This window comes from Maylandia zebra, linkage group LG13 (genome assembly GCF_041146795.1).
Source record: "Maylandia zebra isolate NMK-2024a linkage group LG13, Mzebra_GT3a, whole genome shotgun sequence".
NCBI lineage: Eukaryota > Metazoa > Chordata > Actinopteri > Cichliformes > Cichlidae > Maylandia > Maylandia zebra.
In genome coordinates this window covers 26,679,932-26,707,092 of record NC_135179.1, presented here as the reverse complement: position 1 = coordinate 26,707,092, position 27,161 = coordinate 26,679,932, and the positions used below count along the sequence as shown (strand labels likewise).

At 41.7% G+C, this 27,161-nt stretch overlaps 1 protein-coding gene and 1 long non-coding RNA gene across 3 annotated transcripts in view; one reads left to right on the top strand and one right to left on the bottom strand.

Moving 5' to 3' along the window:
• Window positions 1–27,161, top strand: part of LOC143421820 (uncharacterized) — a 65,571-nt gene that overhangs the window by 37,302 nt on the left and 1,108 nt on the right. The window lies entirely within an intron of this gene.
• vwc2 (von Willebrand factor C domain containing 2) lies at window positions 673–25,991 on the bottom strand. 2 transcript variants are annotated; one of them, XM_076891903.1, is made up of 5 exons: window positions 17,135–17,354; window positions 15,007–15,727; window positions 13,480–13,609; window positions 2,621–2,732; window positions 1,360–1,509 (listed from the first exon to the last, which is right to left on the bottom strand). In XM_076891903.1, exons 2-5 carry the CDS (start codon window positions 15,646–15,648, stop codon window positions 1,449–1,451), a joined length of 945 nt encoding a protein of 314 aa, XP_076748018.1. In that variant the 5' UTR covers window positions 15,649–15,727; window positions 17,135–17,354; the 3' UTR covers window positions 1,360–1,448. The 2 variants fall into 2 exon arrangements, with proteins under 2 accessions (XP_004554566.1, XP_076748018.1); XM_004554509.4 differs by lacking the exons at window positions 2,621–2,732; window positions 17,135–17,354 and adding an exon at window positions 25,578–25,991 and having other exon boundaries at window positions 673–1,509.

Below are 27,161 nucleotides of genomic sequence, written 5' to 3'. Positions count from 1 at the left end.
AACACAACATATGCACGCGTTTACGCCAGCCTGCCTTTCAGTGTTCATAACCTGGACCTAAATTATTCATCTTCATTTTGATCTGCTGCTTGATTGGCCCTTACGCCTCTGCATTCGTTTGATTAATCTTCAAACTAAAATAACGAAGGCAAAAACAAAAAAGCATATATGCAGCAAGTCGGATGACCATTCGGTTTCCAAATTTTGGAAGCAAATTGGAATCAATGAGATCGAATTGTCCAGTCTGGGCTTTATTAATGGAGTTGGAAATCCAGGGGCAACTCCGGAGCGTCTGCACTTCCAAGGGCTCATGTTTATATTGGGATGCTTATAACTACCGGAAATGAAAGCCCTGCATTACTGAGGAACTTAATATCCTCTTTGACAACTTATTAAATATTTACCTGTAGCTTTCACAGAGATATCATCCAGGAACTTCAAAACCGAAAAACGTTCCCATCTAAAAAGGGAAGATTTGTCACTTTCAAAGGCTCCTCTGATACTCTGATCATTTATTCCAAACAACAAACCATCGACAATCATTTGTTGATTCAAGTGAAACTGCGAGCTTTTTGTTTTTTCCAGGTAGCAAGTCTGTAAATGCAAATCACCATCAACATAAAAACTCACAGCTATAAAAAAAACAGGTATCGTCGGAGCATTTACAGAGCACAGAATGGCATTTATTTGAAACATGAACACACTGTACCGAGAGAAATACAAAAAAAGCACTTTCAAATCAAAGCACATTTGAACATCCAGAAAAAAAGGATAAAAGAAATCAGGAAACAGTCGAGTCCTCGTGAATTTACTCGTCTTTCTTCGTTGTTGTTCGCCTGTAACTCTGCACTGCGCTGTCCTGCACAGCAAGTCTGCACCCTAGCACTGCAAAATGAATCGCGCACAGTCTAGTCTGCACTTTGGTGGTAGAGGGACGGGTGTCGAGATTTGTCGGATGACACCGCGGGTTAAGAGACGTTGAGGCTTGCACCTCCAAAGACAGCTGTGTGTGTTCTATACATTCTGTTGTTTTATTGACCTCTGGTCCAATACATTGCTTAATAAAATACAGATACTATAAAAAATAGTCTTCCACTGTTTCAGCATTAATGACTCCTATATTTCATATATATATTCATAAATAATTTAATACATAGATAAATAGATATTCTGTGTGTGGATTATAAACTTTCATAAAAGCATCGTTTCAGTAATGACTACAGTATTAATGCTGAAATGCTTGAGGGGTGCTGTCCGACCCTGATGCCCGGTAGACTGGGTGAAAGGCTGAGAGTGTGCATGAGGCTCGGCACTGGTGTTGCGTGCCAATGTCCCTCTCTCGTCGCCGTGCCAGTCTCTAGCTCCGCTGGCACTCGTTCTTACTGCAGGTGGCTTGACGCTCAATCTGCCACGTGCCTTCCTCGTATGTGCAGTAGCAGATTGTGCACTCATCGATCTTCACCTCTCGGCCAGCCGGTATCACCGCCGTGTCCGCGTAGCAGTTTGGCCCTGTAGGTGGTACAGACATAAAAGAAATAAATAAAGAGGAAAACAGGGCACGACAGACAACAGGGCTTTTTCAAATCTTTCACAGTGGAATTTCAAATTTAGCTCATCCATTTTTAATATGTTTCTTTTTGTGTTGTTGGCACAGTGTCACATTATCGAGGTCAGACTCACACTGAGAGCCCTGAAAAATGCGTGATTTGCTTTGTTCCTTTGATTTACAATGCTGTGGGACCTGTGCTGTGGTCAGATTAAACGAATACAAACTTGATGATAGTCAAGGGGATTGATTTATTGTTAAAATTCTGAAAATTCCTTTCATGTACGTGCAGAAGTCATTTTAAGGTTGCACTTGTCGGTTCTTTTTTGCCTTTTGAGCGGCCAAGGGCTCTGCTCGGTGTGAGGGGAACACGCAGTTCAAAGACCGAACACGACTGAAAGCCATGTTCTTTTGTGCTTCTCAGTGGATCTCAATCAGTTATAAATTCCTCAAATTCGCAGACACCTGTGTCAGCCGGCCTATTTATGAAATAGGATGGTAAACTGGTGCTTGACCTCCAGTTCATTTCAATTCCTGAATCTGGTGAGTGACATTAAGCATCAACATGAAGATACTTTCATTGTTTTCACTCACGTCTGGGAACATTTACTTTATGTAAAACCCTACATTCAAAAATTTCCCCGATATTTTGCTCAGTGCTGACATGACAGCATCACACGGTTGCTGTAGATCCATAACGTGAACCTCGTTTTCTACCACATCCCCAAGGTGCTCTGCCCGTGGAGGCCATTTGAGTACAGTGAACTCATTTGTGATGTTAAACAAACCAGTTTGAGATTATTTGAGCTTTGTCCTGCCAGAAGGAGCTATCGGAAGATGGACAGTGGTGAAGTAAAGAGATGGATAGGGTCAGCAACAATACTCAGGAAGGACGATGTCTTAAAATGATGCTCAAAGTGAGCCAAGAAAATATCCCTGACACCATTACCACCACCATCACCACCAGGCTGGACCTTTGCTGCTGTAGCCCATCAGCCACAAACTTTGATGTGCTGTCTGTTCAGAGATGTTCTTCTGCATACTACAGTTGTAACAAGCGGTTGTTTGACTCACTGTTGTCTTCCTATCAGCTCGAAGCATCTGACCATTGTCCTCTGGCACCAAAAAGTCGATTTCAACCAGAGAACTGCAGCTCGCTGTGTATTGTCTCTTCTCTGGGCATTCTCTGAAAACCATAGAGATGGCTGAGATGGGAAAATCCCAGCAGATCAGCACTTTGTGAAATACTTACATCAGGCCACCTGGCACCAACAACCATGACTTTGCCACTCAGCAGGATGTCTTGACCATGTCTATATGCCTTAATGCATTGAGTTGTTCATTGGCGGATGAATTATTTGCATTGAAGAACTGAAAGGAGAGTATGTTTTAGAGTATATTTTTGCTAATGCCAGCATTGAGTGTTTTTGGTAAGGGGGATTATGAAAACATAATGTTAATGGCTAAAGACTAGAGAGGACACAGCCTAATGCCAGACAGTCAGTGCTCTGATGCAGTCCAGACCTATGCATCAGTTAGCTAGTCAGCTACAACCAACCAATTATCCCATACACTGACTGCATCAACCACCAACAGCACCGGAGTTTGTTCTCTGCATTCTGACGCTGCCAAATGTGCATGCTTAACAATTGCACTGATTTAACCCCGGCTATTTCCAGTACACAGAACACAGAGTTCCACTCAGGACAGAGCAACAGCTCTATTTCCACTGTGGTTTAGCTGGTGCTATTCTACAATACATCAGATATACTGTCACTCTTGCTGATGCAATCTGAATGCATTTTATACATTTAACATTCATATTTTTTAATTGTTTTCTAATGTTTCTAATGCAGTGTGCAATTCAAGCTGAAGTAGGTTGCTATTATGGAGGGCAAAGTTTCAGTATCATGTACAAATAATTATTTGGATGGGAATAAATATAAATTAGTCATAAAGGAGGACTGGCAGAATTGTTTGGCCATATAATTCAGCTTTTCACAAAGGCTGGTGACAGAAAACCTTTTGTGCAAAAGTACATTGTGCAATGAAGGCCAGTGGGACACATGCCAGTTTGAAAGTGGGGCAGGACTTCAGTTATTGTTAAACTGCTAATTTTAGATGTTATATCTGTTGCATTGACCAGATGGAGTTCAGTGCAGTTGGTTGTCTTTTGGTTTTTTGGGTTGTTTTTTTTTTTGTTTTTGTTTTTTTATTTTGCTTTAAGACAGTTTTGTGACATCCAGGAGAAGCTGAAAGCAGTCAGTCAAAGAAAAGAATGAATTTGCTGCTCGTCAGTTCATTTCTCTCAGTGGAAAATGGGCTCTCTCGTCTGGGCTTTTCATTGACTGTTTCCCAAAATAGTGTTCTGTTATGGGAATATAAGAGGCCCGGAAAAAAATAATGGCTACAGAAGCATCAAGAATTTGCTAACACCCTTTCTAGAGTCGTTTCTGATGGCAAGGAAATGAAAGGCTTTTCACATTTACCTTTATGATCTCAGGCTTGCGCTTCTCTTAAAGGTGGAATTTATGCAGCTTCCACTCTGCCATCTATCATCAACCGGCTTTGAATCCACTTAAAATACACATTCCTGGGAAATCATTACAATGTTCTTCAGACTACTGATTGACCACTTATGGTTTAAGCAGAACAGCCCTTTGATTCAGACCCAGCTCCCATCAGGATAAAGATTACACTGAATTCTCAACAACCTGAATCAAACGATTATCTCATCCACTGTCATATTCTGAAATTAAGGCATTCAACTGAATCCTGTCTTTTATTTTTGTATGGTTTGCACATGAGAGGTATTCAATTACATTTCTTTCCACGCTCCTTAGATTGGCTAAACCACAAGCACTGTAAAGCATATGTCTGGCTGAAGGCAGCTGCTCTCCTCTGCAACTTCAAGGCTGGACTGTGAATTGTGCATAAAAACAAATTAAGCACTGTTACACAGTGGTTTAATATGGTTTTTGAAGTGCACCCCAAGGGACTGCATCTTTTTTTTCTTCTTTTTTTTAACTATTTTGCAGGAAATTGGCTCTCGCTAATGGAAATTTTGATGTTAGGTAGTGGTTGTTAAGACCTGAACAACTAGCCGAGAGAGTCGACAGAGGAAATAAAAGCTGTAGTCCAACTCATTTTGGTGCTTCTTCCCATCTGGCAACACTGGAGTGTACAAAGAAATCTACTTGCCATGCTTACAATACAAAAACACAAGTGTCCTCCTCCTATCGGACAGAATTACCTTCTTTTGGTCCTAAAGTGTAATGGGAATGTTTTTGTCTAGTGAATGTGCCCGCGTCCTCGACTAGTGGCTGCAGAAAAAGTGCTCATAAATCATCCATTATCTCTCCAGCCGCACGGCAAAATATAAACACTGCGGGAATTGCTTCCACAACAACAGGTGTAGCATAACAATGGCTATTTCCCTTACACTAACAAGGTCTTGAGCCACTCTGTTGTATAATTAAGATGCTGATAAATGGGGAGTCTTTCAGCTGCAGCCACCGCGTTTGATTGGACGCAGCGCCCAGAAGGAGCGAGCCTGCGCATCAATCAATGTGAACAGTTTGCCGAGGCCTGTCAAAATGTCAACCCCAACACGTTTATAAGTCTGTACATGAACGCGCGTGCGCGCACGCTATCTGAATAACAACTCATCCTGTGGCCCGGGCTGCTGTCGCTACTGATTCATCATCATTAGTAGCATTTAAAGCACTGAGTCTCCAGTAAGGGGATGCATATGTCAAGGGTGTACTAGGAGAGAGGGGGGAAAATGCGAAAAATAATCTCCCACTTCGCGGCATTAATCAAAAGCACTTCCTTCGTGGAGCCGGGATTAAAGCCCGTCATTGACAGTTGCATGACACTCATTTGTGTTAATTAATGCATGGATTTAGCCCTGCTGTGCTTACTCATTCCTCTCACCCTATTATTCTGCCATTCATATCACACCACCTTTTTGTCATTGTTTCATTAATATAATATAATATATCCCCATCTCTCCGTCACTCACTGTGGCAAAAAAAAAGGGTTTTATGGGCACATCAGGCTTCACGAGAGCTTTTGAAAAACACCCGAAGAGGCAGAGACAAATGGACTGTGCATGTGCATGAACAGTTGGACCCAAACTGTCAGTGCAGCGTGTTAGAAGTTGGCATGGGAAGCATGTGAAAGAGATAGCCATTAGCACCTGTGGCTTTTGGCTCTGTAACTGCGCCAGATAATGGATGGAGAAACGAGGACACATCCTGATGATCGCACCCCTTAATTCTGACATGTTAAAAACAGCCGCATTATAAGGTAATGGAAAGAGAAGAATAGCCGAAATCACTCATCTTAATGCATTTCTTGGGTACATTTGCATTATAAATGCAGAATAAAAACGAGGCTGCTTTGTAAGGGCAGAAAGAGGGGGGACTTTGCAGGGATTTCACAACAATATGAATAATTTCTTTCAGAGATGCTCGGTGAGACTGGTTTTCTAAGTAACCGCCTCGCTTAGAGAGCCGCTGACTCTTTGGTTTTGTGGGAGTGGCACCTTGCGTGAAGGTTCGCGTACGCGCACAGATGATCTTTGCAGCCAAGCTATGCAGCTGCACTCGAGCAGCTCGACTGTCGTGACCAATGTCCTTTAAAGAAAGGAGCCTCGAGAGCCATCACAGCAGTGTCCAGGTGACAGTCTTTGCTGCAAGACCTTCATTTACATAATCCTTTAAAAAAAAAACAGCGTGTTTAAAGGTCTGGCATCAGGCCTAGAACATGTTTTTGTATCATTTTGTTCCTCTATGGGGTTTTTTCCTGTACTGAGAATGTATTTTCAAGTCACATTAAAATGGACTTTTATTCAGGAGAAAATGTAGAAAATAACACTTAACAAGCAGACCAAAGCTGAAAAGCATTCAGTGACCCAGTAGTACTATAATGCGACTAACTATTATCGTCATTATTGCGACCTTTCACTATTGTAATAACTCAAAGTCCAGTAATGGGAAAGAAAATGGCCTTTAAATAATAAAAATGTTGTGGTCCAGCAAAAAAAATTAAACAAAAAGGGGGGGAAAGAAAAAACTAAACCTTTTGTGAATTGATTAGCTTATTAGAGCAGATGCAAAATGCCCTGCATGTAATTCCACGTTTGCCTAAAAAATTAAACCAGTGCATGCATTAATCTTGATTTCCTCATGACATTATTTATAACAACAAATACTACCCATAAAGTCTGTTGCTGGATGTCATTTTGTTTGTCGTGTAATAAGGAAAGCTTTGGATTCCTCTGCACATACGAGGCTCTAATAAATGCCACACTCTGTAGGGTAAAACTCAGAGGTCACTGCTACCTTCCAAGTAGCCTTGCCAAGACTAAAAACATAAGCGTTAGTGTGTATGTTAGACTGGTATCGGTAGTAGTCTTGTGTCCTTTCCAAACGTGAGGAGTATGCCATTAGCTTTATTATCATGTGAGGTTACAGGTTACGTTAGAAAATTATCTGGAACAGCCACAGCGTGGGAGCCAATGTGTGAAATTAGAATAATGTTCTCATGCTCGTCATTCGGTTTGGGAAAGTTCACACTCCAGCAAGTGCAGCTAGATTGGTGTTAGATACTCCAACTCATCAGGTATTCCACATTTTTTAAATTCTTTCTCATGTAACAGAAAAAAGGAAACATCGACCGATAAGTTTCTCATTACGGTTTAATTTACTTTTCCCTTTTTTCAAAATAAAAAAAAAATCTTGGATGAACAGTTTCAGCCTCACTTATTTTTTTTTACCCTCATATGATGTGTGTGCATATTTCATACACTTACAGTAGCTTTCTCCAAGAGCCTGCTTTTACTTTCTTCCGCGAGAAATCCATCGCTGTACATGCTGAAATGCTACTGGAATTTCAATGATAAATTAGTCACAGTTATTACTGTAAGCTACATTATGGTGTGAGAAGTGTTTGATAAGTGTACCAACATTAGCCTAAGGGGCTTAGCAAACAGTCAGTAATGAAGCAGCATTATTTTTGCATTCATTGACTGAAACTAGCTCTGTCAGCTGCACTGGTCCCTATCTGTGGCATCAGGGTGAAATGGGGGATGCTTTAAATGGACAAACCAGACCATTTTATATCCATACAAACAATTTCCCTTTTGACTCATGTGTTTTTTGATGTCTGTTTTTTTAAAAGGCCCGTCTATGAATCATGCCTTTCTTAGTTTAAATGAGCCCGTATCCCTCTTGGCAACCAGGCTACCGTGTCTCGTGCTGCTCTATTTGAAGTGATTTTGGCTCCGGTTCATACTGTTTATCACACCCCCCTTCCAGATTAGTGTTGACCCTAATGTCTGAGTCTTGGAGAGCACCACTTGTTTCCTCGTGCGTTGCCAAGGCAATACCCTGCAAGAGCAAAGGACAAGAGGGAGGGGAGCCACGGCTGAGGTGCAGATGAGAGCGACTTCTCCTGCATTGATTTTTTTTTTCCTCTAAGCGTTCTTCAAAAGCAGATGCAGTGAGAGAAATCTGAATCTGCAAGAACGGAAAGCGCCACGTCTTTACCAATATGTCCAAGAAAAGGAAAGCAACACGTCAAAACATATTGGCAGGAGGAAAAAAACTAAAAAAGGGAGAAAAAAGACAGACTCCAGCTTAGAGTATAGAAAACATGTTTTCCCCCTTCAGCTCGCATTGACTAGATGTTCTTTGCATGAATCGATGCTGTTTAATTAAACTTTATGGCATAGAGCGAATGATGGTCACAAACTTTTGAGGGCTATGAGACCATTTAATTGCAATATGTTCCACTGCTTTAAGATAATGAGTGAAAAATGATGAGAACCTGCCCCCATTCACAGCTGTTCTTTGATATTCATGAACAAATGTCTGGGGTGGATGTTAGTGATACCTCTTACTTTCATCTTCCTCCCCTGGCTCTTCCCCGAGTGTCTCCTAGCGTACAGGGTGAATAACACATCTGAGGCAGGGTGCTCTGCCATAAGCATTGATTTTGCATGCCTGAAAAGGCCAAGATAATGCCTGTGCATAATTGATGAACTTATCAAACATTGAAATACCTCGTTGTATTTTTATCAATAGTGAGGAAAATGGTAAAGAGGCGAAGTGGCTGTTTGCTGGGGAATGAAGGTAAAAGACAGGAGGGATTACTTGTTGAACGAGAAACCACATCTGAGGGTGTTTTTATCTCTACAGATTTTAATCTTTCTTTCATTTTCACTTCTCTTCGGTGCTTTTTTTAAAAAAAAACAAAAAAACTTTCCTGTGCACACTACCAGCCTCCTTCCCCGTTTGGTGTCATCTGGGTGAGTGTTTAATTCTTTCTCATTAATGAGCCCGAGCTTTGATGTGACACATCGGATGCACCGCGGAACCTGGGAGGTCTTAACATCTGCCCACAACTCAAACAACATCTGTAGACAAGACAAACAACAGAACCAGAGGAGGAACTCTCCGTCGACGACCTCTACCATCCCCCCCCCCGCCGCCCCCTTCTTTTTTTTTTCTTCCTTTTTACATCATCTGTATTTTATCACGGAGCCACCTCTTCGGCGCTGTCTCATATCGAGTGCTGCATGATCAACAGCGACAAGATGGGAGCTGACAATCGATGATCCTCGTCATCTAAATGATGGCGCCTGCAATACCTGGCTAAGAAGCATCATGAATAAAAGACAAAGTGAAATCCGATGGATAATCGTTTTGATATTGAGAGGAGCTGAAGGGAAGATCAGTGGTGTCATTTGGAGTGATGTCTCATTTACTTCTGTTTACATCTAATTAGTATAGCCTCCAATTATTTAATAAGATGTCCCCCAGTTAATTTTTCACATTTTTATTGTTCTTTGTTGTCAAGTCCAATTAAGTCCACAAAGAGATGCATCTTTTGGGGGTATTTTTGTATTAGTTCCTGACAGAGATCTTAATTTTCTGGGAGCGGATGGCGTAGCGCGCAGAGTCAGACTTTCACAAAAGATATCTGGTGTTTGTTTGTCGAGTGCTCACGCCTCCTGTTTGCACAGCCGCAACCCCGTCAGCCGTGGTCGCAAAATCACGAGCCAAAAATGATTCCCCGTCCAATAAGAAGTTGTTAAACACACACTGATACCAGACTCTCGATTCTGTGTCAATTAACACTTTGGGCTCTAATGTTCACAGCTATCGTGAACATGCGAAAACACCAGCAGGAGGCAGAGCAAAAGTGAGGAAGGAAGTGTAAATTATTGGCACGATCCTAAAAATACATAAAAAGTGTACCTGCTAGAGTTAAAAACAAAAAAAGCACAGCAGCCCGACTGCTGCACAAATGAGGCGTAAATGTTGCCAAAGCCTATTTCTGTATTCTCATAAATATCACTGTGCTCCTGTAGATTATGCTCCCTAAAGGAGTTTGAGAGCAGGCTGACAGACGCTGCATGACGATGACGAGGCTTCTACTTTTAGCTAAATGTCATAAAGGTATATGCATGGAAACAAGTATTTGAGACAAGTTTAAAAGAGCACTCTGGTCATTTAGTCCTTCACTTCACTATATTAAGGAACACAGACAGGAAAGTCCAGATTTCCATAATGGAACTGAGCAGAGTCTCATTGCGCCCACAAGTGGAGGAAGCAATTTTGGGTTCTCATGTTTCTTCGCAGATTCAATTCAGTTTCTAGTTAAACAACATAACGAGTGGCTTTACGCAGCCGACAAATGGTTTGGACATTCATGATGAATGAATCACTGAATCATCGGTACAAAAGCAACGACCTTTGATCGTAAAACGACTGGTGGGAGAAATCACTGGTCGCATTTCGAGACGAAAAATCCTGTCACTAAGCTGAAAATTGAGCATCATCATCGTCAGAGCTAAACATAACAGTGTTTGGTAAAAACAGATTGCTCTGAACTTTTGGCCAATTTGGGTGTAATTCAGAATATATGGTGCACAAGTGTAACCAGATTTCCAGCTGAGCACACAAATAATTGTAATGTTAAATCAAGCAGCAGGCTCCTGTGTTTCTCTGTGGAAGCACACCGAGGGCTTCATTAACGTTTTTAAGAGTGGAGAAATAATGCTTCCAGAACCAGCAGGTACTCCCCCACTGGAAAACGCTTAAATATGGTTAAAAAAAAACAAATTTTCCCCAAGTTAAAGGGCAACAGACTACACATAAAAGATGCACTTAGCTGCCAATCAATCACTGTTTGCAGATTAGACTAGTGTTTCAAAGATATCACTTTCTTTTGGAAGTTATAAGTGAAAAAGGTGTTCTTTAACACCATTTAGCTTGGTTTGCAAGCTGCATGCATAATTGTACATGTGAAATACATCAGTACAGAATCACAGTCAAAAAAACAAACCAAAAAAACTGGAGCACAGACATCTTGGACGGTCTGTTGGTATAATTAACCACACAACAAGCCGTATTATTTGTCAGATAATTACAGATCAAGAGGTCCAGTAGAGTGCCTCCAATTAGCCGAGGTGATGTCTAGCGGACCCACGCACACGTGCCACTCAAATCAGTCACGCCTTTAAACATATATAACTATCAAAGTTAGACATTTGAGCTGATAGCATTAACTTTAAGGAGCATGGGTGTTTCCTGGACTTTTTAAAATGGTGTGTCACGGGGTTACGAACAAGACATAAATCACAATATGCAAATAACTGTGAGCAGACCTCCTGCCTCCATAAACATGCATGAGGAGATGCAGCTGTCCATAAGAAAAGAGCACAACTGCAAACCAGATGCAGTCTGGTTACAATCATAAATATGTTTTATTTCATTGTTGGGTAGAAGAAAAAATTATCTCACATCAGGAAACAACGGGCAGCCATTAAAAAAAACCTGTTATATCACCTCTATTATTAGCACTTTTATTGCATTTTGTTATTCAATATTGACAATGATGTATTGAGCAGGACAAGTTTGTTTTCCCCCATAAAAAAGGATTCCCAGTCCTTCTTGTACCCTCTATAATTTCCGGCAATGGCTGCATTGAGCAAACAGCATCAGCCTTGCCCCTGACAAAGAGCGAAACTTCTACACTGGCTTCATTTTTCAGCTCTAGAGGGTGTCAGTTGGCTAAAATATAAAATCTCCCAGCTCAAGCTGAGATTAACTTGATGATGTTATTAGGGTCATCAATTTAGGAAGCTCTAACAACGCCACAGAAGACGTGCCCTACTGTTTTTGCAGGCTGAGTAGTTAACACTTTTAACCACACAATCCCCATGGGCTACAGTATTCCTCGCGACGGTATTAGCTGTGGCCAGATAACGTGTCATCCCTTGCATAGCAAGCCGCATTCATTGAAAGGTAATGTGTGGTAATCTTATGGTAATAGGGACTGACGTCAACCTAAAACTGAAAATCCTTATCGGGTGAACGAGCACGTGGATTTGGGGATACTTGAGAATACAAATGCCCGCTCTCTTCAATCTGCCACATCTCTGTGCATACTGTACGGGATCTACATTCGTCTCCTGGACTGCCGTGCCTACAAATGTGGCCCAGCTAATCCACTGGGCATTTCACAGGGGGGAAATTATGGAGCACTGCCCAAAACTGCCCAAAAAGCACTCTCAGCATGATCAATATGTGCATATATATAAAATGTGGGTGTACAGCAAAAATAAATAAATAAATAAATAAATATGGAAGAACAAAGGACCAACATGTACTCCCCAAGATTACAGCAGCCAAATATTAATAAAGCGAGCGACGCTCTATGACTACCAATCTTTTTCAACTTGCTACCACTGGAAGGTTGTGAGACAGGCTTCTCATTTGAGCGGGACGATCTCTGATTGATGACTAGTCATGAACATTCATTACATGCAAATTCTAATGTCTATAATACTTCCAGAGTTTAAAATGATACATGACTAATACTAATGTGATATTCTGGGTGCAATGATAATGAACCGATGGCAGACATATGCTGAAGAAGAGGTGTTTTTGTGCGTGTGTGTGTTTTGTTCATTTAAGCCAAATTCATTCATCATCGTCTGATCATCTGTTTCAAATCGACTTCTAATTTTCCCATTTGGCATTTAATGTGTAAAAAGTTCCAACAGACGCCCGGAAAATCAAAATATCTCACTTGCAGTTTTACCCGGAAAAAAAAAGAGACACTACCAGCAGCGCTTGTCACCTTGTAAGCGGTTCATACAGACGAAGCACTTTCACATGCAGCGGGTTCTGTTTTCCACATGCAGATTGTTTGCTCTTGTTTATAGCAGACAGCCTGCGCCGCTTTAAGATTCCAAGTCAGAGATACATATCGCAAGTCATCATTCTTTTTGCTGAAGGAAGCAATGTTGCTGACATTGCCATGTTGCATTAGAGTCACGCCAAGAAAACAAGGGGGCATAATCTAGGACATGCTGTCTGGAATCATCGGAAACAACTTCATATAATCGACTCTGAGCTGCAGAATTCCTTCTTCTCAGGCAGGCCGAAGCTCTCAAACCAACGGGATCATAAACTCCACCCCCCGCCCCCCCAACAGCAGCAGAAGCAGCAAAAAATGCAAGCGTATCTCAAATCTCAGTACCAGACAGTAGACGGATTTGGAACATATGCTACAGAATCAATCAAACGACTCTCGAAATGACATTAAGAATGACGCAGAGAAAAAAGTAATATTTACACAAAAACAGGCCACGACTCAGAGCTAATTAGCCATATTTTTTTGCCGTGACTTCATTTAAACAGATTTGATCCGATGTGGCAAGATACTGCACACACTGCAGTGCAGCATGCTGCCTGCTTTGCGTCAGCGAAATGATGCTTTGCTACCTCGCTACTCCTGTTGTGGTGCCCTTGAGCAAAAACTGGCACTAGTGGGGCTTTCATGCCAATGCCACTGGGATACCAACTGCACTGGAATGAACTGGCTTGTTGAAAGAAATCATCATCTCCACTCACCACCCTTGCAGATGGGACAGCACTGATCCGGCTCGTACTCCGGGTCCACGCACTCCGTCTGTGGGCAGGCTGCCACAGAGCACAGCACCTCTCCGCTCGGCTCACACCTGCACTTCTCACACGGAGACACCTGATAGCAGAGAAAAAAAACATCAATTAACGCTCTTACAAACAGTTCATCACATGCACAAGTAAACACAGGTGACATAAACTCCTCCCATATTAATTGATTTCTTGCCATCTTTGTCTAAGATTCATTTATTTCATGTCTGTTTAGCCAATTGTCTGCCTTTCTGCAGCTCTCTCTGTCTCTCAAACACACACAACCTGCACACACAAAACACGCCTGCCTGTCTGCCTCCTTTAAAGACTGTGTGCACTCAGTGTCACAAAGCCACATCTATAGGGAAGCCCCATCTTTCTCAACTTCATTGCCAATGAATGCCTCATTTTAGAAAGGGCTGAGTCGAGAATTGAACTTCACAATCGAATCAGGGGGATATGGAGAAATCAATAGGAATGGGAAACAAGAAGGAAGATGCTTCCAATTTTCTCGCCGCGTGATCAGAGTCAGGAATTACTGAGTTATCCGAGCGTTCCTGTATATCTCAAAGTACAGCAAATGTAGCACAAAGGCAGAGCGCACTTTGAATTACATTTAGCCTGCAGCCTACAGTGTCCATGCAAAGCTCAGTTTAGCAGCTGCATGTATAAAGTCATATACATGTAGTCTTAACAAGAGAGCAAAGGTTAATTCCAGCATTGCTGTAGATTGCAGAGGCTTGCGCCTCCGCATGGCACTCCACTGTGAAAATGGAGTGAGGTAGCACTTAGCACAATGCCCCAGAATGCAGCAATCAAGCATTAAAACCTGCCTGTTGCTTAGTTTCAAAGCACCCCCTCTTCACACAGCAGAAAGGCTGATGTATGCGGCTAGTGGCAGTAGAGGCTTTCTGTAGATTTGGCTCAGCAGAGAGCTGTCAGCAACAACATGAGTTAGAGGAAGACATCCCATATTAGCCCAGACCACCTGGTGAGACACTATCCATTATAAATAGGAGCATTAGGCGCTGATAAATGAGACCTAACGCTGAGACTGTGGTGCAGTCCTGAGCTGAACCTTTCAAAGTGGTGTCAGAAGATAAAACAACCATCTCACCAGTGTATTTCTTCTTCCTCAAACACCCACATGCAGCAGTGTGCTGCGCTGTGCTGTTGTAACACTACTATAACTGTAACTTTTATCATGTGTATCAACAAACTAAATATGGAAACACTCTGCTGAAGCTGCACTGCTAAATTCAGCCTCCAGTAACATTGTGCAGAGGAGAAAAAAAGGGAAATAAAAGACAAGTGCTGACCTTTGCCATTATAAATTTGCCTGCCTGCTTGCATGCTGCAAGGCGAGGTAACTAGCTCCTGTGTAGTGCCTGTGATAAACTCCACTCATGGCGAGGGAGTGTTCTGTCAGCACTTCTTTCAAGTTGGAGCATGTCAAAAATGAGTGAATGCAGTTAATGGGCTCACCTTAAACTCTTCTAGCGAAGCATAGATCTTGCCCCGAAACTCACAGTAGTTCTTTTTCTCCTTGCACTGCGGGCAGCACTGGCTAGTGTCCACTTTGATGCAGCGAGGGTGGACCTTGGGACATTCTGGCTTGGAGCACAGAGGGCCTTCATCTGTGCAGAGGCAAGGGCACGTTGAAGGGCCCGGGGTGAACTGCTCGCCGATGGCAAAAACAAAGCCGCTCTCATCCATGCAGCCTTTCCCCCTGTAGTCTGGGTACGCGTACTCATCGATGGCGTCCAGGGAGAGGGTGACGTCACTGGTCGGAGCTTCGTCTATTTGGTTCAGGCTGTCCTGTTCGCTCCACAGCTCCTGGGAATTCTCGCCTTTAGATCCTCGCGCCTGAGAGCTGAGGTTTGACCTGGCAGTCCTGTTGGGCCCTACAGCATTGATTTCCTGCGGCTGTTCCTGGGCCATGTATCCCAGCGGCTCCTCTGCAGTCTGCTTGTCCTGATGTTTGTCCTCCCTAGCTTGGGTCAACACCCTTTCCAGACGCTCTTGGCTCACCGGTAAGGTCGCGATAGGATTACACAGAGCGCCGCTCATCATCAGGAACCCAAGAACAAAGAGAACTTCTGCTGTCATGGCAACGGAGTGCAGCATCTCTCCCCACCACCAGCGAGGTGGGAAAACACCTTGGCTCACATAACACACTTCACATCTCAGGTGTGAGCCAGTCCATCTGGAAAGAGAAAATGAAACTGGGGTTATGTGCTCGGCATTTTGTCACTTTTTATCCAAGGTGTGGCTTTTGTCTCATTTAGCCTCGAGAACAGGGCAAGAAATTCACTTCAGAGCACTGCTTCATCATGTCTGTCGAACACCCCGCTGAGTGTGATGCAAGCCTGCAGGATCAGTGAATTGGATCATCAGGACAGGGAGCATTCATGGGGCCGTTGTAGGAAATCGATGCTGCTTCATACTGTAACACTTCCCTGCATCAATCGGGCTCAGCGGTGATAAAGTAAAAGAAAAATGGTCAAAAAAACCTCCAACAACTTGAATCTCGTAAGCTCGTAAGCTCTTAGGGCGAATCAGGATCAATGTCTAGATTTTTTTTCTTAAATGAATCCCAGTCAGCTGTACAAAGGGAAGATTTGATTTGAAAATAGAACATAATATCAGTCTGGAAAGACAAATTTCCTTTGCTAGAGCTGACTGCAGTGGCCAGCTTTTGCAAAGAGGAGCATTAAAAGTTTCCCTCTAAAGCTCTGTCTCTCTGTTTTTTGTTTTTAAATCAGAAGTAGAAGCACATCTCTTTCCTTATAGTTTTCAGCACTGCCAGGAGTCAATATACAACAGCTGAAGTTAAGGAAAATCCCAGGATCAACTGCTGACGCTGCACACACTGCAAATTTCTGAAAAGCTGTAGTCAATGTTTTTGTTTTTGTCTCCTGCTTAACTTGATTTACCGCACCGCCTTGAAATTCAAATGCCCGCTACGATGCTTTGCTGCATTCAGTGGCCTACTTCCATTCATTTCCCTACTCCCACCAAATGCTCGGCTTAGCTCGACGCCGAGCTCCGTCTGACGGGCTCGTCTAAGAGTTGACATCCGCGGCCTATTTCGTTAAACAGAAAAGGTGAGATTACCCCTCATCGATTGACTCGACAATTAACTTAAGACCTGTCCGCGTTTGTTTAAGAAATAGTTCACCATATTGATTGGTTTGTCAGCGTCAATGAACACAACTAATTTCCAACAGAGTGTTTAGGAGCCCTAAACAGCAGGTGAAGAGCTGAAATGGTAACACATACAGCAGAGATAGCAGCCGCATTAATTCTACTGCGAGGAAAACAAAGTCTGCATGTTTTAAGCCACGCATTTTGATATTCATTAATTCTGCTCCATTCTGAAGGAAAAAAAATGCTGGAATTGACTGCTGGCATACCAGTGGTATTTGAGTAGTGTTTTAGCTGAATTGCTATGTTTGAGGCTGAATCCTTGGAGCTGTTGTGGAACTGAGAGGAAGCAGAACGAGGTGCATACCGATAACACTGTTGCAGCTGAAAGAGAGAGAGAGAGAGAGAGAGAAATGCCTAGGCCTCATTAGCAAAAAGGATCTCATTTGGCTTTTTTCAGTCTCACCTCTCCACCTTAACAGCTGCTACTGGCTGTCACATTAACACCGCTGCTGGTTTTTGCTGTTGTGCTCTCCATCCAGACTGAGCTCTGGGTGGCCCTCAGGCTTTGCTGGCATTCGGGAGCAGAACCTCATCCATAACATCATGTTAAAGGACACGAGGATGCCAATAGATCTATATTTGCCCTTCACTGTCAACAGCTCCCACGGATAACCGGCAACAAGTTAATTCCAAAGGTAACGCGGTCGGTACGGTGTGTGAACAAGCTGATAATGAGTCATGTGGGTGTCGTGTCTCGCGGGCGTTCTCTCTTTTCTCATTACGTAAAAGTTGCTCGAGTTTGTGTAACTCTCACTGTCACTTCGCATAAATGTGGCAAATTTGTAATGAAAACGTCAGCGTTGTGACTTACTAAACTTCATCTGTGCAGCGTAACAAGAAGATGCGGTGCATTTTATAACCTTTAAGCGGGCACGCAATGCGAAAAGGTGCACTTGGTTAAGTGCCATGAAATAACAGTTTGTGTTTGTGTCCTGTGAATAGGCTGTAGATGTAAGACAACCGTAACCACTGTGACGTCTGTGAAGCCTCAAGCTGAGTGCTTTTCAGCCGTCAGCATCTTGGTGTTTTAACACCAGACACAACATGACTCTAATTGGGACCAATATGTACAAAAACATCATGTCTTTCCCATCCATCCGTTTCCGGTTAGCCAGTTTAGGATCACAGTGGGGCTGGAGCCTGTCCCAGCTGTCATAGGGTAAAAGGTCGGGCACAGCCTGGGCAGGTCGCTACTCTCTCACGGGGCCAACACAGAGTGAGAGACAATCGTTCATGCTCACACCTATGACCGATTTAGAATCACCAATTAACCTAACCCCATGCAGATCTTTGGACTGCCGACTGTGCTTTGCATGCTTTACATCATCACACAGTCACTTCTATTTATGCTTGCTGTTAAGGTGCATTATTCTCCTGTACGATAGAGGTCACCACTCAGACAGTGCCGCCACATCAGCGCTGATATAGGAAGCGAAGAAGTCAAAACTGGAAGCAAAGACATTGCAAAGTGTTTGGGTTTTGTTTTTTAAATGTTTTCCACAAAGTCTCATCTTTTCAAATTGTTGCAGTATCTTCTTCAGTATATCTATATATCTCTGAGATTCTGTACTGATATACCATTAAAACAGCCATAAAAACCAATACAATGGTACATTTGTGCATTCAACACAGCTGCATTTTAGGGTTAATGGACCAGATTACAAAAATCAAGAGGTGCATGACCACGAGTCACAAAAATATTGGCACATGCCACTGAATGTAATCAGCATAAACACGATTTTGATCTTTTTCCATCCAGTAACACTTCAAGTTAGATATTTAGACCATAAACACGTTTAAAAACGTTTTGAAGATCATAGATGAGCCATTTCCCCACAGACTAATATACAACACTATGTAACTACAGGAGTCGCCCCCTGCTGGCCATTAGAAAGAATGAAGGTTTAAGACATTTCTTGGTTGATAGATGAAAAATCCTCACAAACTAAAAAACGTCAATCGTTTTAGTTTGTGCTTATTAATTTCAAGCTTTTCAGACCAGCTTTAAGATCCATCCTCACTGGCTTCTCTGTGGTGCCATAACCAGTACATTTATTCTCTTCCTATTCAGACAATAATAAGCACTGAACACACTTAAGTCTCTTTTCCATTCTTCCTCCAACATACAACACAGTCAAAGGGTTGCTAACTATCCACTTACAGAGATGATATACACTGGTGACGTGAGTGCTCACTACAGAACTACATGTGTACCCATGGCTGAAAATAGTCCTAAACAAATGTACCATTTACTTGCTTTTGTATAACTTCTACTTCAAGCCACAGTTCCCTGCTGTTTTTATGAAAACACATACTCCTGATAAAATAAAATAAAAACTATTACATCTAAGACCCATTTCATTACTTCAGGAATCAATGGGATAGCTACTAAAAGCCGCAGACAGGTTTTGGTTCTGGTTTTATTTATTTATTTATTTTTCTTATTGGATTTGTTAAAGGTAAGAAAAGGAAACAGTAGCATCTTTTTTATCTCTTGACAACAAACTCTTTACAAAATTATGCAGATTCCCAGCATCGGCAAATCAAGTTGTTGCCTACATCCATTAGCCTTATCCTTATGCCATCTTGCCATTTTCATACAGATCACATCTTTTCCAAATGTCTATCTAATTAATTCTCCAGCACACAGCATAATGTGTACCAAATGTCAGGAAGATTTACACACTGGATTGAAAACACTGAAAATATTTTCACTGTTCAAGATGCCTTTGTGGATACTTCTTCATTACCACTCCTCAGGTTCAAGTGATGGCAAGCGTTTTTTATATTTATAATGTTGCATATAAGCTATTTGCTGAAAGGTCATGGATTTATCTTTGGCCTACAGCTCTGCAAAGAATTCTGGGTTTTTTGCTTCACTGCTCTATCTTCAGTGCTCGCTAAGACGTTCTGGCAGGAAGAGAAAAAACACAACTAAGAAGTGACATGAACATACAATACAGTGTCAGTCTACATGTCGCTGCAGAATACAGCATTGAATATTACATAAATTATTTGCATTAATCACCTAGTGTCTTTCACGCTGCAACCATAGTCTCTTTAGGGACCTAATTGTGATGTAGCAAGTCTGTGTTTTTGCCTGCCGAGGTAACAACAGCGCTCTTGCGCTCGGTCACAAACCCTGCACAGGTGTGACCTCAAAGCACATCTCAGATTTATGCTAACTACCGGCTGCAGCCATCAATCAAAAGCATACCAGAGATTATATAAGCTGGTATCAGTGAGTTCATTCACACGTGTGACACTTCAGAACACCCACTTCTGAGCAAAATAAAGAAGGAAATTCAGCTTTGTAAGTGGAAAAGCAACTCTCCAATTAACAGCAAATACTTATCGCTGGAAAACAAACACTTGATGGAAAATTAGGTGTGTTTATGTGTATATATTTTTGTTTTTATGGGAGAGCAGTCACTTTTTGAACCACACAGAGTCTAGTGGATGCGCATTTCCCCCCCTTTTTTTTTTTAAATCGCTTTGGCAAGTGGCAGGATTCTGTACTGTGCCAAGTGAAGTGGTGCAAGCAATTATTAAGTGACATAAGGTGCTAAAATGAGATTAAGGTCTAGGCAAAGACTTTTTTTTAAGTCAGTTAAACAAGAAATATGTATGAGAAAAGTTCAAATCCCCAGACATGCAGTTTGTATTATATTACAGTGCCTTGGACCAAAACAGTTACACTAACACATGCATCATAATAATGCCAATAAAAAAACAGAAGCTTATCTTTGCTGTTGTGCTGAGACTTGATCTGACGGTCGTCCAATTTTTGATTAATAAATAATGATGCAAACAGACTCCAGGAGAACAAACCACACACCCCGGGAATACAATATATATCTCAAATATAAGACTAAAACGTCTCTGGAGTGGTCATATTGTATTAAAGTTTAATGACTGGGACTTTAAAGCAGGTTATGGTCGGCCGGCTTTCAGACAGCGATGTGAAAGTTGTCGGTTCAAACCTCAGGCCTGACAGGCTGAACAGCAGGAAGACCTCTGCTGGAAACTGACAGCAAAGGAAGCAGATTTCCCGTGAAATACAACATCGCATTCATTAGTATAAAAACAGATTCGGGTCTCTAAATTCCTGCAACACATGCGCTATAAATCATGCACTACTATAGAAAAATGTGGCTGTCTTGTCAATACATTTCATATTGCACTACACCATCCAAATCCCAGATAAATGTCTTTGGATTTGTTTTACTGGCTAATATAAGTCTAAGGGAGTTAGATGTCTCATGGGTTTAGCCATCCCCAAACATTATTCATGTCACTTTGTAGGTTAATGTACTGTCTGCAAATGACTTCACTGCACATAAAATGTAATTATTTCTGTTTGCATGGCTGATGTAACCTATTAAATATTCATATCTTATTTAATATTTCCTTGCTTGCTATATCAACACTGTTTTATGGACATTCCTGTGTTTTGTCACCTTCATTATACCCAGCTTAGAGCAGAGGAAGGGCTCTGCCTTAATACTTTCCTGCAAATTGGTTTTTAATAAGGTCAAATAACATATTTAAGGGAGAACATATGCAATTATTAATATTCTGTAACCAGGCAATACATAGGTCAAGAAGAAAAGCACTGACAGTGTTCTCCTGTTGTAATGCACTTTCACTGATCATAGCTACATCACAGTACATGAAACTTGCCATTAAATATTGTGCGTTTTTATTATAATTTATTATTTATTACGCTATTTGTTTCGACTGTGCCTTCGAAAGCAGCCTGTTGTTTTTTCCACCTATATTTTTCCTGGGAAAAATACTAAATAATGTGATTTTCTCTGGATAAATTAGATCAAATTTATAGATACTAAGTGCTAGCCCAAAATTTAATTCCAGGGTAATAAGAAGATGTAAGAGATGGATGCATATCAGCATGTCCATATTAAAAGAATGGGAATTGCCTTACTGTATGTTACAGATTGTTTTCCCCTCGTCCACCCCAAACTTCAGCTGATATGCCTTCATGTAGCTCTATCCTTCAATTCTCTGCATGCAGTTAGCAACAATTACCATATACACAGAGGATGTAACCTTGGATTTGTGTCTATCTAACTGAAGGGAATTTTACAGGGACATGCAAAAGCTTGCCCTCTTGAAAATTTCTGTTAGTACAGTTAAATGAATAAAAGATGTCCTAATTTCCACTAGGAATAAAGTTAGAGTGAGAAAATCAAGAAACGAGGAAACAGCTGGGCACCCTGCTGGGCACCCGGCATGGTCAGTGCTTAATAGCTAATCTTTTGGCAAGTAACACAACTTGCTGTAGAAGTTAAGAGTCATTTATTTATTTATTCTGAATTTGTTAAATATTCTTGCAAAAGCTTCAACTTCTGTGTTCTTTTGAGGTTTGGCCACAGATTTTTCATGGTATTTAGGCCGACAGACTATCAGAGCCATGGGAAAAAAAACAAACAGCCTTTAGTTTCTTTTCGTATTTGACTCTGAATTTTAAGGTGTGTTCAGGATCATTGCCCCGATGTAGAAGCCAGCCTCGTCTCATCTTCTCATCTTTTTTTACAGACTCAAACTGTGATGCTTCTAGAGTTTGCAGGTATTTAATTGAATCGATTCTTCCCTCTGCCGGTGAAATGCTCCCTATTCCGCTGGCTGCAACAAAAGCCCAAAGCACGACCTATACACCTCTGTGAAGTTAAAGAAGTCTTCTTTTCATGAATTCTTCTTTTTTTTTCTGTGAAATCTACCTCAAACACATCTGTGTTTTGCCTTTCTTGCAATCCAGGTGGCGGCTGTCTCTGAACATTGTCTTGGTCTTCCAGACCTCAACTTGATCTCCACCACTCCCGTTAGCTTTCATCTTCCTAACGAACTGAGCAAAGAGCTCCCTGAATGTCTTCCCCTCATAGCAGTCCCTTGCTTTGTAGGTAGAGTGCTGTTTGGGTGCAGGATTTTTTGACACAAGCTGAAGAAGAAGTCGGAGTATTTATAAAACTTTGAAACTTCCAATATGGTGTTTCATTATGACAAGTGTGAAAAAGCCTTGGAAAAGATAATCCAAGGTTAGGAAAGACTGGGGGTAGTAGCTGTGGCTCATGTGGCAGAACTATTAAATTGAAAGGTTGATGGTTCAAGCCCTGGGTCCTCAAGTCTGCATGGCAAAGTATACTCGGGGGCAAGATACTGAACCCCTAGTTGCTGCCAATGCATTCATTATATTGCCAATGTGTGTACATATTAGATAGAAAGCATTTCAGCATAGGGGGAAAAGGTGCTTGTGTGAATGAGGCACGCACCTTTCCTGTTTTCACACTCTGCAGTTCTACACAATAGAAATGACAGACAAATCTATCTCCAAATGTTGAAATAGTTTTTCCCTTTTTGGAGTTCACTTCATTTTCTACTCACTTAACTGTTCACTGTTGCAGAAATGTGGACCAACCTTCTGCATGGCACTATAATTATCCCTTGATAATACAATTTCATTTTGTTATTCTGCTCCAACCATTAAAATTGCAAATCTAACTCCTGCCGGTCCCCGTGCTATTACTTTTGAGGACCGACCATGCTTCCACTTCCATCTGACATTTAAATATTTCTGTGGCTTCCTGCGCCGGAGTGAACGGACTCAACATCCAGCCTCGGTGTTTGGCACCAGCACCAGTTCAGTCATTATCGTCGCTGAAGTTATAAATCCCCTCTGTCAAAGGCCAGAGTTTTGTTTACATCTCAGGCAACCGAACATAGTAGGTTTGACCACTGAGGTGCAGCAACAATGATTAATCAAAACGGGATTCAGCCTAGCTGCAGCTTCACGCTTCAGTGAAGCTCACCATCGCATTGATTCATGACTCATAAATTATTGTCGTTTTCATTACACAGCAGAGCGAATATGGACGATAAGTCCTGCCACAACAACCTGAGATCTGAGTGCAATTTTTAGCTCCACCTTGACAAATACGATACTATTATTCATATAAATTGAACTGGCAAGGTTTCAATAACACAAACCGTGGCGCTTGAGTTGTGTAAAGGCTGACCTCCCTATTACTTTCTTCTTAGATGTCACTCAGTTAGGGGGGTTGATGGCTGTTCAGTCTCGCAATAATGCTATAAATAGGGTCAAATGTACTGAGGCAGCTCGCTCATCTCCAGAAATTTTCTACGCCCCAACTAAGCTGTTTGTTTCTAATTAGCATTTAATCTTAATTAATAGGAGTGGTATTTAAAAGAATAAATAGGACAATTTGCAAATCTGATCCCAGTGAAACGCTTCACGGTGACAGAAAGCGATGGGAAAGGGATGCAGCAGTGGCGAGACTACAGTATCAGCACCCTTTTTTGTTTCCTTCTCTGTGTAAGGCTGGTATAGTACACAACGTATGTCTGACAAGCAGCACTACCAGATAAGCAAACATCATATTCACATTGTCTTGGGGAATGCAACTCCTGCGAATGTCCCTATGTAAAATCAAAGTGGATGTCATTGAGAGGAAAACCATCTCCTCAGGGCTAGAATAAACTCAGACAGACAAATATGCCCTCGCCACTGCATGCACTTCATTTATTGCACACAGATTACAGATTCTCCTAGTTAGACTCCTCCAACAACCCAACATGCCATCAACATAACAATTTACTCTGAGGTCTGCTTCAATTTATGACAAAGCCCATCGCAGGGGATGAGATGTGAAATGCTTAGGCGGTGGTGACTTGTGGGCTTGGATCTGACAGGGCTGAGAGAGTATTGAATTAATGATGCTGCGTTTTAAAATTCATTTTCATACAGATAAACAGTGTGAAATGATGAAATCCAATTAGAGCAATAAGGGACACTAAGGCAGGATCCAAGAGCATAAAGCCATCTGCCAGTGAGTAAAGATTGCTGCAGGGCTGTCTAATTGAATTTTGTCCTCTGACTGTAAATCTTACTAGTGACCCAAATCAGAAGAAAGTTTGCCTAAACATGCAAACCAACAGCCCTTGCAAAACTGTCATACAGGCTTTAAGGTTATATGCAGTGCAAGAAGGTAAGTGGTTTGCTCTTGCAACAAAGCCAACTAGGGAAAGTCTGAGGCTGGAACTATATTAAGGAAAAGAGAATTTAAAAAGCTGTTTTTTGTGTGTTTCTCAATAAGAACAAAGAGAAGTGATGATGATGATGATGATGATGATGATGATGATGATGATGATGACAGTGATGGGTATGCAGCTGGAACACACCCAAAACGGAACTAGCATTTCAATAAAAAAATGAACAAATCAGAACAGAATTTACCAAATAATAATAATAACAACAACAAGCCTACAGTATCACAAAACATATAGAATCCTGAGACCCTACCCCCTACTTTTCTGGATACTATGAATATATTAAATAATGAATACATTGGATTGTGGGTTTCGGCTGCCTGCTCGGCTCGGCTCTGCTGGTAAAGGCTGTGCTGACTGGATGGTGCACCCCTAAGTGTGTGAGCAGAGTCTGAAACCTCTCTTAGAAAATCCTCAGTCCTATATTACATATTTAAAAAAACACATAATGAACTTACAATAACAGCCACAGGTGCAACAGTAGGTTGCGACAATCTGCGTTAGTTTTCTCCAATCAAGCTAATTTGCATGGGATTAGGTGATAGGTGCAATTAAATGCATGCACGGTGGCTTTACTGTGACACAGAGAGTGGGAACATCAAGGAAATGCAAAAGAACATTAGAGCAGAAAACATAAATTAGCTTATTCACAGTCAACTAAGTTGATCTGAAGCCCGAGCGTTCAAGCAATTTAAGACAAGCAAATAAGAGAAGAAGAAGAAAAAACCTCCACACAGGAACACTGATGCATCCTTATTCACCTGTGATCCTCGGAGTGAGTCCGTATCCGTGAGTGCGCTGGGTTCAAACACACAGCCTTCAGCCTGCTGGACAGCGGAGCTCAAGACAGCAACAAATGATGTGTAGTGTAGAGATGGGAACAGGCGCTCGTTAAGCCAGTCAAATGCACAGTTTCCCCGGAGGAAGCTCGCAGGTCATCAGCGTGCTGCGCTCAACTTTCATCGGCGCAGTGAGTGAGAGCGCTCCGTCTGCGGCGAACAGCCACGGTTTCAAAGCGCTACTGATGTTGCTGCCCTACACTGGCACTTTATTTCTCACGGTGACAAAAAAAATTAAATAATTTAATAAATGGGGGAGAGAAGAGAGGCAGCAGCGCTCCGACGTCACGTTCAGCCGAGAGACCGCTAGATGGAGCAGTTAAATATGGCTCCAAGACAACAGGCAGTCAATTAGTGAGCCCGATGGATGTTTCACAGGTCGGTTCAGAAGGTTCACTCGCTGCTGTGATTAACGACTTTACCTAATTATCTGGAATTAGGGAGTCGTTTTCCATGGCGCACTTTGGTCTTTGGGGGTAATTTGGTGCCAGAAAAGAAAAAGACTAAAGCACCTGATGTAAGATTCTGATTAATTGTTGCATAAAGATGTTTTCTGTGTGTGTGCGGCCAAGATTCCTCCTCTTACCTGATTTATCTTAACTGAAGCTGTGAATTGCATCCCCTCAACAGCCCGCTGTTCATCAGTGTCACATAGTCATGTAATCCATAGAGATCCCGTTTTATTGTTCATTTGCCTGTTTCATTACCAAAAAGGTCTTAAATGGTTTAAGACATTATTTCACATTAGTTAGTCATTATTTATTGTTGCCAGTTGGAGGTGAGTTTAAATGACTAGCAGCACAAAGTCGCCAATAAGTCGCCACGCTGTCAGTTTTAGCCTATTTTCAGCTTAGTTTTATTTTCATTTTCATGCCTAAAACTTTTTTTTTCTTGCAGTCCAAGGAGATAGCATGCTTCATACTTCACTGCATTTACCTGACAGCTGTGAGTAAAAGATAAATTCCTGGGCACAGCAGCTGAGGAAAAAAAAATCTAACACCACCATGATAGCCTGTTCACAGCACAATATCCAGCAGGTGTATTATCTTAGCTGGTGCTGTTAGAAAGGAAATGCCATTAGCTTAGCAACTATGTGGTCACAGAACAAAGCTGAGCAGAGTGACAGTTTGACCTGATGCAGCCATAACTGATGTTCTTCCACATTCACTCCACTTTGCCCAGCTACATTATATGTAAATGCACATACAGTCTACCTATATAGTAGCTGGATGCACATTTAGACTTCAGATTATTGAAGCCACTCTTTTAATTTTACTTTGAAAGTGAATTTGTAGGATTTCTGTTCCCTTTTATGAAGCCGTTTTGGTACTTTTACCTTCTCCATCACTGGTAGCACTACCTGAGCACACAAAGAAATTATCCTAGAAATGCAGTTGGTAAAACAACAGCAGCAGACTATATGCTGTTCAGGTCTCTAAAAAAGTATTCCTTATATGGATAAAACAAACAAACTTTAAGATAAAGCAAAGCTTCTGAAATATAAAT

Excerpts from the sequence above, each read along its gene's own strand:
- vwc2 (XM_076891903.1), bottom strand. The coding sequence starts at position 15,648 with ATGCTGCACTCCGTTGCCATGACAGCAGAAGTTCTCTTTGTTCTTGGG. Across the intron at positions 2,733-13,479 it reads CTGTCCCATCTGCAAGGGTG|AGAATGCCCAGAGAAGAGAC; the intron begins GTGAGTGGAGAT and ends TATGGTTTTCAG. Across the intron at positions 1,510-2,620 it reads GAGCTGATAGGAAGACAACA|GGCCAAACTGCTACGCGGAC; the intron begins GTGAGTCAAACA and ends TACCACCTACAG.